Here is a 14,842-nt window from a genome sequence, read left to right as displayed (position 1 = left end):
ATATTTTATAGTTCAATGAGTATAACCAAAATCGGTTACTGGAATTCTGGTTTGGTTATCAGTAACCTTTCGAAAGTTTCCGAACGTGAATGAGTAAATGCTTTATAAAGAAAATGGATATAAGATATAAGCAATTGCTTAAGATCATCTTGAGCAACGACTGTGAATACCTGACGTCTTCAGGGAAACAAGATCGTCTTGTAGAAGATGATCATAAGCATTTGCTCAAGACGCGACTGTGAATACCGCCTTAGGTGTTCGGACGATCGTACGTTTTGCGCATGCGTACTCGATCCGTTAGCGGTCCGCACTCGGTTCACTCGCTCTGTTGAATGACACTGCGCATGCGTTCACTTCGCTTAGTTCCTTCACTGGTCGCTAGATCGCGTTCATTCGTACGCGTGCTCGCGTCTTATTGCTAATACAAAATGTTTTAGGTACAATATAACATAATATAAGGATAATGAGAATTAATATATAAAAGAAAAAGAAAAATATTGTGGCGACTCGACGCGGAACGTAGAGAACGGAGGCGTTCCTGAAATGCCAACACACGGAATACAGTCTTAGATTCCACAGGTAACTTTCGAGGGAATAAATGTGAAAATGGACAATATGTGTATAATGTGTATATGTAATTAATACAATTACTTAATTAGCACTATGGAATCTAAGACTGTATTCTGTGATCGACGTTGCGGGAACGCTCCGCGTAGATTGCGAGTGTAACGTTCTGCGCGAGGCGCCGCCGCGTGTTACAGGGAATATCCACAAGTAGAGCGGTTACTCGCGGAATTGTGGGATTGGTTCGGGTGGCGTGCGATTAAGAAATAAATTTCATGAACAAGAATTGAGTCGAAAGAATAGAACAAGTTATCAATGGCGCACTCGGTCGGTATAACAGAACATGAAGTTTAAACAAGTAACGACGCTGAGTCGGTATAATAGAACATAAAGTCGAACGAATAATGACGCTAGGTCGGTATGATAGAATATAAAGTCGAACGAACTTTATAATGACGCTAGGTCGGTATGATAGAATATAAAGGCGCTTATGGCACTTTTGTCGATATAGTAGTACAAGATTTGGAGGTATGACTCTTTCGTGAGTACAGTCTTAGTTTAAGTAGAGAATTGAGAGTTCATTCCTTAGAATTGGAATAGTAATCAGGAACCATGACTTGGTTATCTTTGGTATGGATTATTGGCTTCCTGGTGCCTAGAAGCTGAGCCTCAGCTATCTAAGATGGTAGCCGAAGAGCCGGTTAAAGCGTCCCGAGATGGAAGAAAGATTGAATATGATTATCTACTCTTAGCGTGACGGGGTCGTTACCGTCTTGACAAGACTGATGGTCAAGTAATAGTAAGAGTCAGAATAAGAGGAAGAGTGATTCCGCTCCGCTGGCGGGCCTGTATTTATACTACTTCGTGATCCTTGACTATCACTGAACGTACTTGACCCGCGCCAATCAGGATTTACTCGCGTTACGTTTCGCTTTACACTTTGCGTTCGCTCGCCTGTACGCTTCTGCGCATGTGCACGCGATCCGTACTCCAGTCCGTTCGTCGACCGACTGACGGTTGCGCATGCGCGCCGCTAAAGCTAGTTCCTAAGTTTGTCGGTAGGGGTTATGTAGTTTATCTACTTGCTACTTATGTACTATATACGGTATGACAATAGTTGTTATAATAAAAAGAACGAAAAATGATAATGATTCAGTCTGGGAACGTTACACGAGTGAAAATATTTAAGTCCGTATTCTGTGATCGACGTTGCGGGAACTACACGCATAGGTTGCGGCATTTCACAGGCAATCTCCGAGGTAATAAATACGAACATGGACAATATGTGATATAAATAATTAATACAATTACTTAATTAGCACTATAGGGTTAAAGCAAAATGTGAACCTGTATACAGCAACAAAAGATATTTGTAAAGAAGTATTAGATGTCCTAATTACTGCCAGTGTCCCTATCACCTAATGTACCCCATCTATTTTTAGTGGGATTACTACTGTAGCACCGGTGAAGTACAGGACACAGAAAAACACACCTTATTTATACCACGTAAATATTATATTCTGTACAATACACAAACTACAGACTTCAGCAACAACATTATTCTAAAATCACAAAATCAATATTTTATTCGTAATATACAGTAGACAGATAAATATTGTCATAACAAGCAATAACACGATTTAATATGAATTGAGGGGTAAAAAATAAGAACTAAGGTCGAAGCCAGATATATTGGCCGGTGAGTTTCGTGAGGGTTATTCTCCCACCACACGTATATACGTATATTGAATATATATATATATATATATATATATATATATATATATATATATATATACACGTGAAATGAACTTATTAACCGCACCCATTTTTTTAGAATTAATACAGACAATTACCCAGATAACCCACGACGTGTTAAAGACAAGCATTTTACGTCGCTATAACAGTCTGTTTCCGCCTTTAGTTACGCGTATGTCGCAGTGGTAGAATACATATATATCGTCACCTGCAGAGGATTTGTAAGAGTTGACCCTTCTATCGTAATCCAATTTACTTTTCTGCTTTGTCCTTTCCAGATTTGCCACTGCTATAGCCTGGGGTGTGCTTATCTTCGGAAATAAGTCATCCAAATAATCAACAAACATTCGTGGGATTTGTTTAACAAACTCCTAGGGAATATAACTTATAACTCGTATTATCTATATCTATATTATATAATTCGTATAACTACGAATACCCGATGACCACCTATGGCAAATTCATAAAATTCTTTTGGAAGAATTAAAGCCTAGATGGAGATGGAGCTATAACTTTGTTGGCGCGAACCGTAATCGCATATTCTAAGCTATTTAATTCCTGTTTTAGAAGACATTCAATGAAATCCCAACTAACAGGCTCGATATTATTATCATAGTCACAAATGCTGGCTGCTTGGACATCCAAAGTATCTATGAGGTGTTTGAGGGAACTTACCGAAGATTTAAGACGATTCTGATTTACTGATTCTGCTGGACGTGACTTTACATAAGATGAAGGATAAGAGATTTTATGTTGAGAAAGACCATTGTCTCTCCGACATTGGGGTTATGTGATCTAATCTGTTCAAGTGAGAATTTATTATTAGCTAGCAAATCTTTAGTAAGCTATGATTGAACTTCATGATCGAGAGAAAAAGAAATGAATAAAATTATCCTTGCGTATATAGAGATAATCTTTGAGTAAATAATATTAGGGGGAAAAGAGTGATGGGTGATTGGCGTTAATGAGGTAGTCTTTGTCATTAGGACTCTAGTGTTATTCTGTTTGCTTAAGTCACTGTTTCCTGAGGCCATACTAACGGAGGATCATGTCCCATCATCAATGGACTTGGTCTCAAATAAAAGCCGGCATCTTTCAGCCTCTAAATTTGGCTTGTCAGCCCCTAACCCGACACAAGCCGTGGGTGCCAAGCCGGAGACCTGGGCGGGTGCTTTTTGTTAAAGCCTATCCGATGTCCCAGGTCTAACATAACCTGCTCACCCTGAGGTACGTAGGCTACTATGTCTACCTCTTTATTACTACATATTGTGTCGGAGAAAGAATCGATTTGAGACTTTATCATCAACTGGCGAGGGCATTTATCTTCCTTGATAGCTAGATCTGGGCAGCAGAATCTGACATCAGAACCGTAGTCGTCTGTGTCCGCAGATGGCTGCGTTCTGAGGTGCAGAGCCTGATGTCAGTGCCTGATGTCAGATCAACAGCAGATCCGCAGCAGATTCTGCCGTCTGCTACGGTTCTGACGTCAGACTCTGCGCTCTCATGCCAGAGCCAGACCCTGCTACCAATCTGATGTCAGACTGGAGACAGATGGTTAGCAGGGTTTTAGGCTGATATATTAGATCCTCAAAGTTGATAAGATTGAGCTCATCACAAATTTGGTGAATTCATTTCGGTATTAAATGAAAACTGTGCGTATTGTATAGCCCTTGATATAAAATATTGTTTGTTTTTATCTTTAAAGTGCTTTTTACTTATTGTAGTTATAAAATAAATTATTATTTGAAATAAAAACGATTTATACGAGACCATATTGTATTATTATTAGAATAATTACACAAGATTACTTATATGTATTATAATATTCTTCGGTATCTGTTGAGTAATAACACAAATCCTGTTATTTTCTACATGAAAATTTGCAAGATATTAAGTGTTAACAAAATTTTCATGCAATGAACCAACAATTGTGAGGTAAAAAATTATATAAAATGCTGACTACACTTTCTTAGATTTTGGAAACTATATAACAGTGTTTCCCAACCCTTTTTAAATCGCGACCCCCTTTTATAATATTCAAATAATCTGCGGCAGCCTCCCTCCCCCATATAAGGCCCGGTGCAAACGAGCGGTTTGCGCCGCGGCGATCTGCCGCGCGCGTTTTAGCAGAACATAAATTTATACGAATTAGTTCACACGGGACGCAAAGTTTTGCGGCTACTAGGCGGTATGTTTGCGTTCATTTTGACGAACGCACGTATTGCTTCACCGCAATTGAACCCAGCGGCAAACTGTCGCAAATCACTCGTCTGCACCCTGCCTAAGGTAAGGTAAATTTAATAAGGTAAAGAAAACACATTAAAAATAGGTATTTCAGATTATAATTTTAACTTAAGGATATTAACAAAAATAAACCGTGGCGACCCTCAAGAAAACCACTTCGCGATCCATTTGGCGGTCGCGACCCACCGGTTGGGCATCACTGCTATATAATACAGTTCTGTCTCGTTATGAGTACGACTCTCGGAGAACAAGCTATACCTTTCACAAAACGGAGTGCTATTCAGCTCGCCTTTCTTCTTTCAGTAATACGATGCTGCCGCTATCTCAAAGAAAATTTATCACTTGTCCTTATCGCGTGCCCTTTTGCTGATTCTCGGTCTTAGGGCCTATACACACGGCGACTTTTTGCAGCGATGCAGTCGCATGCTCGCTTGAAGCACTGCAGAGTGGCAACTGAAACAATTGCCAGCTATTGTATCGATGCAAACGCGCGACTAAGCTTGTTCATTCAGTGTTCGGCAGAGTTCGGATGGATTCGGCTGCACTTATGGAGGGGGAAACACCTACAGGAGCGGTGGTAATGTGTGCACGAACTGCGCCTGCGTCAGTCACGCACACATTACCACCGCTCCCGTAGGTGTTTCCCCCTCCACCACTGCAGCTACATCGTTCCGAACACTGCGTCACATTCGTATCGCTGCTGCATCGCGACTGTGCTACGCAAGTGTGCAAAGATAAACGGGCAGAGACTCCAACGCGCTAGCATCGCGGCCTCTTTGCGAGTGTATCGCGACTGTATCGCTGCAAAAAGTCGCCGTGTGCATAGGCCCTTACGCACTCGCCGCAGCGACTACAAAAGAAGTAGCGGGCATAGATGTACCCTTAACGAAACAGGCAACTTGTACTCATAACGAGATAACACTGTAGTACAGCTATTACGTTACACAACGCCACGTTGGCGCTAATCCGGCGCCCAGGATCACAAACAGGTCTCTGGATCCGAGCAGCTCTTTGTGCACCTCTGCTGTAGTAGCAAAGCGGAACCAATCTAGCTCACTTTATAAATATGAGTAATAAGCAATTCTGCTAATGATAATATTATAAAGTATAAAATATGTATATACAATACTAGTGGATGATAATAAAACTAATAACATTAACAATAACAAGGAAAGTGTCTAAGACAACAGGGAGAGGGCAAAGAATGTGAGCTGTCGACCCTACAACATCCTCCAACATTTAAGTCGATTTCTTCTCCGAACCATTTGGAAACTTATCAAAATTGTTTGTATGCCATTGTTATAAAGATAAATTAACTAACGATCCATAAAGACAACCCGTCTCACCAGTACATTTACAATTATACTTCTGGGTTCCCCTTGAATTCGAAGTTTTCCATTTGCAACATGAAATCTTTTGGGTGTACTTCCGAATGACCCTAGTGGCCGATTGACACGAGGTTTGAGGAAAGGGGTGGGGAGGAGGTGTGGACCCTACATCTAAAATTGTAGCTTCGGGTATTTATTAGTTTTCGAGATACTAATAAAACAAATTTAGTATTTCTGTTGACTTATTTCGACGTAACGCATTCCACTTCCAACTTGTTCTGGATATTAGTATTGGTTGGGGCTAGATGAGGGCGGGGGGCGCGTAAAGCATTGTAGCGAACCGATGTGAGTTTGAAGATCTGAACCAGAAACTTGCGGATAAGATCCATTCTATTATTCGGAGTGGATACCTATTATTCTATTGATAATCAATAGTCTAGGGGGCGATTTCACAGGCCAAAATAAGACGAAAATATAGAATACAATTTTTTAATATCGCGTTTCGTTTTCGACAAAATTGACTTTGAATTTCAGCTAAATATGCAAGCCATTTAGGCGCCTGAGGGGCACACGGAGGTAAGGCGCACGCGTGCAGCTGTTCGTAGAACAAATTGGGGGTCAGGATGGATCCTCGTTAGAGCTATGTGTATGTAGTTCAAAAAAATAATATGTAAAAAAATAATAATAATTTTTTATTAATATTTCGGAAACTAATAAATACTCGAAGCTACAATTTGAGATGTAGGGTCCACATTACCTCCCCACCCCTCTCCTCAAACCTCGCGTCGATCAGCCACTGGGGCCATTCGGAAGTACATCCAATTTTTTGATAGTAAATAAATATTTACGTACAAAATCTGATCTTGTACGCAACACATGTCGGTTTACAGATTGCATTAAAAATGTAACCACCACAGAAGTAAGTCGGTATAGCACACTATGACTAAAGATACACATTAAATGTTCGTATGTTAAATTATAAATTCCATCGAACTTCAAACATCCTATCTAGAAGAAAATATTACATGTTTAACAAACAAATTCTACGCTTGTTATTGAATCATTTGGTTTACTTTTCGTGAAAATTGGGAAGTAGTGCTTTTTCATGGGCAAAGGTAAAATGCTATTATCGCTTTCTGTCCATTAGGTCCAGTTCATAAAGGTCTTCGGTTGGAATGTCAGCGTCGCCGTATCCCCAAACATGGCTGCCGTCCCCAGATCGGTTTGCCCTTCGTCGGACCATCGCTGCTGACACATATTTGCGATCGTAGGCCCAACCAAACCGCGCGAAAGCGTCGATGAAGCACGTTGTCACGTTGAAGCAGTAGTTTCCCAGCTCTCCTGTTTTGTAGTCCCATGGGAAAACATGGTGGTAGTTGTGCCAGCCCTCGCCGAGCGCTGCGATCGAGACTACGACGTTCTCCACTGGAGAGATGTACCTAAAATTGAGTACAGGTTTTTGATGCGTACATGTAACAGTTGATCGTCTCGCGTGGTTTACGCGGAAGACTGTTTTAAAGGGGAGTTAACAACTGTTTGGGTTGAGAGGCATTGGTTCTCCAGACAAAATTATTTTGTGTTTAGATTATACAGTTCGACAAAATTTGACTTTTTTTTGACATGTAACATTCAATAGCCGTTTCTTATAGGTTTTTGTGCGCTGGAAACGAATCCGCAAACCGTTTGTCGCCATCACCCTCAATTTTTGAGAAATTTGATTTCGAAAAAAACTGTAAATTTTCAACTTTGAACATCTTTTGCGTCGAAACGGTAATAATTATTCTATAAACCCTCTCGAATGCAAAGATATAAGTTATTATTGAATTATAAGCATTTAAATATGTTTAAACAACGATCCAAAGGAAAAGGACACCCAAAATGCACCAATTTTTGCAGATATCTTTCAATTTATTTCCAAAACTAAGAGTCTAGGAGAAAATCTGACTACTCCACGCGATGCAGCAGACATTTTTCAATCGGAAAGCATCAACAGAAGTGGTAAGTGACGTTTTGTTTTCAATACAGAAGCGAAATAGTTTGGCAAAACGTGCGGCGTCGACAGTGGTAGTCAACGACGGCGCGTGATCCACTGCCGCTCAGCGTAACACAATCGCTTAACGCGCATGACTACCACTGTCGGCGGCGCACGTTTTGCGAAACTATTTCGCTTCTGTATTGAAAACAAAACATGACTTACCACTTCTGTTGATGCTTTCCGGAGGAAAAATGTCCGCTGCATCTCGTGGAGTAGTCAGATTTTCTCCTAGACCCTTACTTTTGGAAATAAATTGAAAGATATCTGCAAAATGGGTGCATTTCAGGTGTTCTTTTCCCTTTGATCGTTGTTTAAACATATTTAAATGTTCATAATGTAATAATAACTTATATCGTTGTATTCGGGAGAGTTCACAGAATAATTTGACGCAACGAGCGACCGAATAACTATTGCCGTTTCAACACAAAAGATGTTCAAAGTTGAAAATTTGCAGTTTTTTTCAAAATCGAATTTCTCAAAAACTGAGAGTGATGGCGACAAACGTTTTGCGGATTCGTTTTCAGGGCAGGATAACCTATAAGAACCGGCTATTGAATATTATAGATGCCTATCGAACTGTGTTATTAGTAACCAAAGTTTTTCTTGAAACAAGTACATGAGGAAATCGGATAAGATAAATAATTATTTTTCATCAACAAGATAGCCGGTACCAGAATACAAGAAAAAATCGACAATTGAACTAATGGCGGCAATTTGAAGTTTGACTATCGATTTTTCAGGTTTTCCGTACCTTTCGCGTATTAAAGAAGTGAGAAAAAAATCATGACTTTGACATAATTTTTCTCCCGGCTATAGCCAAACTTGTGCTAATTAAGAATCATTTTGGTTTTTTTATTTCAGATGAGTAGAATAGCCGGAATCCCGGACACACTGGGAAGACTTTTTTTTTAGCTAATACGTTCAAACACTTGCACTGTCACAAATTTTAATTCTTTCTTTCTAATACAATTTATAATTATTACTGAAATGTGAATAAATATATGCATCAAATTATGACGGAAAAAGGTTGTACAGATGCGTCATAAAAAATACCAAGGATTGTGTAAAAGAAAGCGCGTCTTACATTAGAACACCCCCTCAACGAAGAATTATCAAAGACGACGATAAAATGTTTTAACAGACTGTTTGCTTGGTTTTCAAATTAGCCCCATGTTGTTTATTAATCTTAAATTGAATATCGATTATTGTAAGACCTTTTCAATTATCGCCATGAATTTTGAAAACTCACTTGTCGTATGGTCGTTGCCCCCACATATGCGCGACGCTGTTCACAAAAAAGGCAATGTTAAGGGTGACGCAGAAGCGAAAGTTGAAATTCACCCAGAATGACGTCCATAATGACTCTGACCAGAAGTAGTACGGCACGGCGACTGGAAGTCCGATAGTCAAAAGAGCAAACAGAGGAACGTAGAACCTGTAAATGGAAATGACGTTGATGTCGATTTTGAGCAATCCTTTAAATCTTCTGAACTAGTTTTTAACTACTTAGGAGTGTCGACAATGGCCGTATTATAGATTGTACTCAAATTTTGCACATAGTAAGTGCTCATCGTGTATAATGATTTCACTGGTACAAGGTTCGATGAAATACCGTATCAAGTTGGCCTTTCCAAATGATTGTTTTTACCAGAAAAGGTTTGTCCAGCTCGCTCTACACTTTGAACACATGTCGACACTACTGAACATTTACATTTCTATACTTTTCTCTCACATCTCCGTCATAGTTAGTACCAACGAATCGACTATGCTTTTCTGATGTAAATGTCCAACCAGTAGGTACAGTATTAGGATTACTTTCAATTATACGTAATCCCAATCACTTCTAAGTTCCGTAGATCAATTATTACGCACCACGTATAATTAAAAATAGCCAGAGTGAGGTGGAGTTTAGACTCATTTTCATTAGAATCTCACCAATCAATTAGCAATACTTTTATGAACGTTTAATGCAAAATCCAAGAATTGAAATCTTCATTAGTATACATCAGGGGTGTCGAACTAGGGGCTCGCGAGCTGCAGTGGCTCCTTCCCCTCTTCGCCTGCTCCGTAGAGCCGTAGGAGAACGGCCCCCTCCACACCTACTTCACTCTGATGAATTTCTCCTCCGAGTGCCCCACTCCCTCCCTGCCGGTCTCGTGCAACGCCTGAAAAATAAGTGGGGGAACCGGCTGACCCGGGGCCCGACTCGTGCGGCTCTCGGAGTGGGGAAGTTCGACACCCCTGGTATACATAGAGCAGGGCTCTCAAAGGTCGTGTACGCGTATACTCGGGGTTCTCCCAACCTCGTCCGCGTTGTCAGGGATACCACGTGACGCTGAAGAGGCAACCATGACAGACCAGCGGCTCCGTTGTCGAGCGAGTTCGGACGCCCCATACGACGTGTGTATTAGTGTAACGCCACAAAGCTAATGATTGGAAGGGGAAGCAGGCGCGTGAGGAACCCCTACACTGGAGAGCGCTGCTATAGAGGATATATCCCAGGTTCGGCTACCGGACGAACGCAGAGTCTTTGCGGCGGTGAAGTTGTTTTGAAAGTACACATTCGGAGATTCTCGGACAAAATTTTCAATACTTTCCAAAACATCACTCGACATGAAAATACGCCGACGATACTTAAAGTGATTTCATCTTAAATATATAGGGCCCACTACTCAACATTTCGCAAGAAAGTTGAGTTGAAAATTGAAGTGAAATCCAAGATTTTATCCTACAGCACTCTCTTTGGAAAACTTTTTAATTGTGTGTTCTTGCTCGCTCACCTCTTTTGCCACATGACAATTGGATCGGCCTCCAAGTCGCTCATGTCAACGGCCTTTCGTTTTGAAGCAACATCAGGATGCGGCGTTGTAAACAGCCAACCTATATGGGCAAAAAAGAAGCCCCTTTTCGCATTATGAGGATCTGCGTCGGTTTCGCTGTATTTGTGATGCACCCTGTGGTCCAATGCCCAAGCGTAGACGTGTTTCTGTAGGTAGAATACATTTATCCGTTGTTAAAAATTCGCTCATCTTCATAAGAGTGGTCGAGATGTAGAAGACAAATGTTTTCAGCGAATTTGATCGAGAAACTTTGAAAAGTATGATATGTTATAGCTTTGTGGTTGTTTAATGAACTTTAAGGACTTAGTAAGATTCTTTAATATGTTAATTATTTTTCTAAAACTTACGTATGAATGGTAATCAAGTGTATGCAATTATCATGAAATCAAGTCTCCGAACTAGGAAATAAGTAAAAAAATAGCTACTTATACCTTATTTATACAGTGTATTCCAGAACTACATATATGCACGGAAACTTATGAAATCCCGGTGATTTGGGTAAAACAAATATGTACTAAAAGTGCACTTGAATATGATTAAAAAGGTACATAAAATGAATCTACAACACCAGCTGGACCTCTGAATTTCACAATACAACAATTATTCTATGATACGTATACTCGAACGCAGGACTATTGAAATAAAACGTCACAGATTGAATATCCCAAACACAATTGCTTTAATGATATACAGGGTGTCCGACTACTGATGGAGGCGAATCGAAAGGCAGGGTCCCACTAGCGCAAGGCCGATTTGTTGCAGAAAGATGTTCTTACTGGTGCAACTGCGCGCCGCGCACGGGTCAGATTTACGAGTTTCTCGGATTTTCGAGTGGTTTGGAGCACTTGAAAGGGTCGACTTTTACAACGACGCGCGCGTTAGAAGCGATCTGTGCGCCGCGCATCGCCGAAAAGACTGAAAAAAATGTGTGTTTCTTAACGCAAATGTACTCTTTACTCCTACATATCACTTGCATATGTGTATTTATGGTCTATTATTTAATTTATAATTATTACTCTAAATAGCAACAATTATATTGCTGCGATAGGTATACTTGTTTCTAGATATTGCATAATTGTAATGCACTATATATGCAGATATTTGACCCTAAATTATAGTTGTCCATCTTTATCAGTTTCAAATTATTCTATTTTTCATTGTGACGTCCCGGCCCCACTACATGCGTCACGCCGATTAGTCTCCGCCGGCGCGGCGCCGCTAGAGCCTATTGTCCACTCTCGTTCGTATATATATACAAGTTCCAAGTGATTTTCTCTTGCTCCCCGTGTGTCTAGGGCAGGGGCCGTCAGCTATAGCCCTACTGATGAGTCTGGCTGACGGTCGCAAGACGAAACACGCGCATCTTCTTTTCCTCCTCGATCTTTAATGCCAATCCACCTGTCCCGCCCAGTACTCCAAAAAGCGTGACCGGCCCGAGGGATTACGGTTACGCCGGAGGCGACGGGGCAAGATCCCTCTTTACGTTCCGGAATCAATCACCAATCACCATCTCGGTTTTGGACGTAACAAAATTGGTGGCAGCGGTGGGACGAGGACGGATCTTCCCTGAAGGGGGGAGATGTGACGTCCCGGCCCCACCACATAGGTCACGCCGGTTAGTCTCCGCGGCGCCGCTAGAGGTCTACTCTTCTCGCAAGTCCTATCGTCCACTCTCGTTCGTACATATACAAGTTCCAAGTGATTTTCTCTTAGTTTCCGTGTGTCTAGGGCAGGGGCTGTCAGCTATAGCCCTACTGATGAGAGAGAGTCTTGGCTGGCTGACGGTCCCAAGACGAATCACCCCACATCTTTTTCTCCTTCTTTTCCTCCCCGATCTTTAATGCCAATCCACCTGCCCCGCACAGTACTCCAAAAAGCGTGACCGGCACGAGGGATTATGGTTACGCCGGAGGCGACGGGACAAGAAAATCCCTGTTTTACGCTCCGGAATCAATCACCATTTCGGTTTCGGAAGTAATAACACACATAAACAATTAAAAAGTAGTGATTGCTTAGATTATTCATCCTGCAAGAAAATTGTAGGTGTAAAAAATATCATCTTTCCGTGACTTTTTATATGTTTTAAAAAGTTCATACGTCTCAAAAAGTAAGCTTTAGTAGTGCAATGGTGCATTTACTATTTCAGATTACTCGTATTGACATTATGTACCTACTTACTGTCAAAGCGTTGGCCGCCGGTGACCGCCACAGCAGTGAATGTGTTAATTGTAATTTCGTTTCCCATCGCATTACCAGGGAAATATCTCGACTTTTGTGGATGTACGGAAGTCAAATTTTAATAATTTTTTAAGTCATAAAACATTTTTAGTACCTTCAGCTAAACTAAATGTAAGTAGCTACTTAAAAACAGATGTTTCAGTGTGCAATAAAGTAACAGCATTTATGACATCCTCTATGAGCCAGATATTTTGGGACTTTCAGTACACACACCAGGCTATACTTGCCTACCCTACTTGGAAGATATGATACACGTGTATTTCCTGTGCAGGGGTAGAAAGTTGGCGTCTGGGAGGAATGCTGGTCCAATTGGTCATGACATAGTCTCCTCCCTATGGCCCACCTTTTTTCACACTATCTAAACAAAGGGCGTTCGCATTTTCACTATTGGTCGCAATGGTAACTACCCTGAATCTTATATCGTGTGACAAAAAAAAACAGGACGCCGAAATAGCGAATGACTGAGCGATGTTGAAAGTGATGGCAGAACTGTAGGAGGGAAGCCACGGCAGAGAACTTCCTTTACTTCATTTGAAACACAGTATCCAGCAATTGATGACCGCGACGTAGTAAACCCCTTCAAAGATCTCAAGTACTATGAAGTGTGAAGGCGTTGTTTCGGCTACTGACCCAACCACCGGTGTTAACTTTATTTAGATAAAGAAAGCAAGATGTAGAAAAGGAGGCTAAATAGTATTACCACTGTCTTCGATGTGCGCGCTAAGCATCCGCGTGCGCGCCTGGCAGAGAGAGCGTCGGCCCATTTCATGCGCGCGGCCACATAAATTAGACCCTTTCAAGTGGACGAAAACGTCGTGCGCGGCGCGCTGCGGCGCGCTGCGGCGCGCCATTGCACTAGTGGGACCCTGCCTTTAGGGTTAATTCTAGACAACAAAATGAGACGAAAATTATGAATAACGAAATTACGGTTGAACCTTCGTTTTATAGTTATAAACGTTTGAGGATTGCATACAGTCTGCCCAAACGTAGGCAAACCGGCTGATGGCGATGCACGCGGGTGAAACTAAAGTCGTGTTTAGATATATTGGCCGATGGATTCGTTTTCACGAGCAGCGCTCGAGGAGAAATCAACCACCGCCTTCGACAACGATCGTGGTTTTGTTGTCAGTGGATTTGAGCGGCCCCTGAGGAGTGTGGTGGGGTAACGGGAACGCTGCTGGGATCCGCCTGTAACGTAGCTGTGTGGCTGTTGTTTATTCTTAGCGTAATAGTTGTGTGCGTTACGAAGCTATACGTAGACCACTACGAGATAAAGCTATTGAGAAAGAATCAATGTTCTGACCAACAAAACTCCCGAATTGTTTCGGACTTAACGCACACATATTCTGATGTATATATTTCTACGCTAAGAACTCGGTTTAGCCTACATGTTAGGAGTTTGGCGCTATCCCCACCACTTCTGGCTCACTCTTGTTCTGCGAAGGCGAGAGCGAGATGGAACGAGAGCGAGTCGGAGGGACTGAAAGCAAACGAGGAACGGTATAGTACCCGCAAAGATATAGCGAGGTCGTAAATTAAACACTCGAGCAGCGGCGGTTTTTTATGTCCCGGCACCCAGGGCCGCACGCGGTATACTATTGTAGGAATATCAGTAGGAATTGAGTCTCAGGCCACATGCCCTGACCCCCAAGGCCGGCCCTGAGGTAGGCCCGAGCCCCTTATCTGCCCATATATTTGTCAATTCGCTCGTTCCGACTCCCGAAACTTGTAAACAGACACGCGCTACCACTTTTATGACCTCGTTATATCTTTGCGGGTACTACGCGCCAGATGAGGCGTTGATACATACTTTGTCTCGCCCTGTTTTTCGTACG

The 14,842-nt window shown here is 41.7% G+C and overlaps 1 protein-coding gene and 1 long non-coding RNA gene across 4 annotated transcripts in view; one reads left to right on the top strand and one right to left on the bottom strand.

Annotated features, from left to right (window-relative positions):
• Positions 1-5,665, top strand: part of LOC143371694 (uncharacterized) — a 174,783-nt gene extending 169,118 nt beyond the window's left edge. Inside the window, exons 2-3 of the long non-coding RNA XR_013086092.1 lie at positions 3,337-4,401; positions 4,614-5,665. This is a non-coding gene — a long non-coding RNA (uncharacterized LOC143371694). The remainder of the gene's footprint in view (positions 1-3,336; positions 4,402-4,613) is intronic.
• The window catches only part of LOC143371656 (acyl-CoA Delta-9 desaturase), a 45,630-nt gene continuing 35,436 nt past the window's right edge, over positions 4,649-14,842 (bottom strand). For 2 of the 3 annotated variants that reach the window (XM_076817103.1, XM_076817104.1), the window contains exons 4-6: positions 10,710-10,915; positions 9,179-9,364; positions 4,649-7,333 (exon numbers count right to left, since the gene is read on the bottom strand). In XM_076817103.1, coding sequence (XP_076673218.1) covers positions 7,021-7,333; positions 9,179-9,364; positions 10,710-10,915 — 705 coding nt within the window. In that variant the 3' untranslated portion in view covers positions 4,649-7,020. The remainder of the gene's footprint in view (positions 7,334-9,178; positions 9,365-10,709; positions 10,916-14,842) is intronic. The other variant, XR_013086084.1, reaches the window with a different exon arrangement.

The sequence above is a fragment of the Andrena cerasifolii genome, chromosome 7, assembly GCF_050908995.1.
Source record: "Andrena cerasifolii isolate SP2316 chromosome 7, iyAndCera1_principal, whole genome shotgun sequence".
In the NCBI taxonomy this organism is placed as follows: Eukaryota; Metazoa; Arthropoda; class Insecta; order Hymenoptera; family Andrenidae; genus Andrena; species Andrena cerasifolii.
The sequence above is the reverse complement of the archived record's forward strand: the minus strand, read 5'-3'. Positions and strand labels throughout refer to the sequence as shown.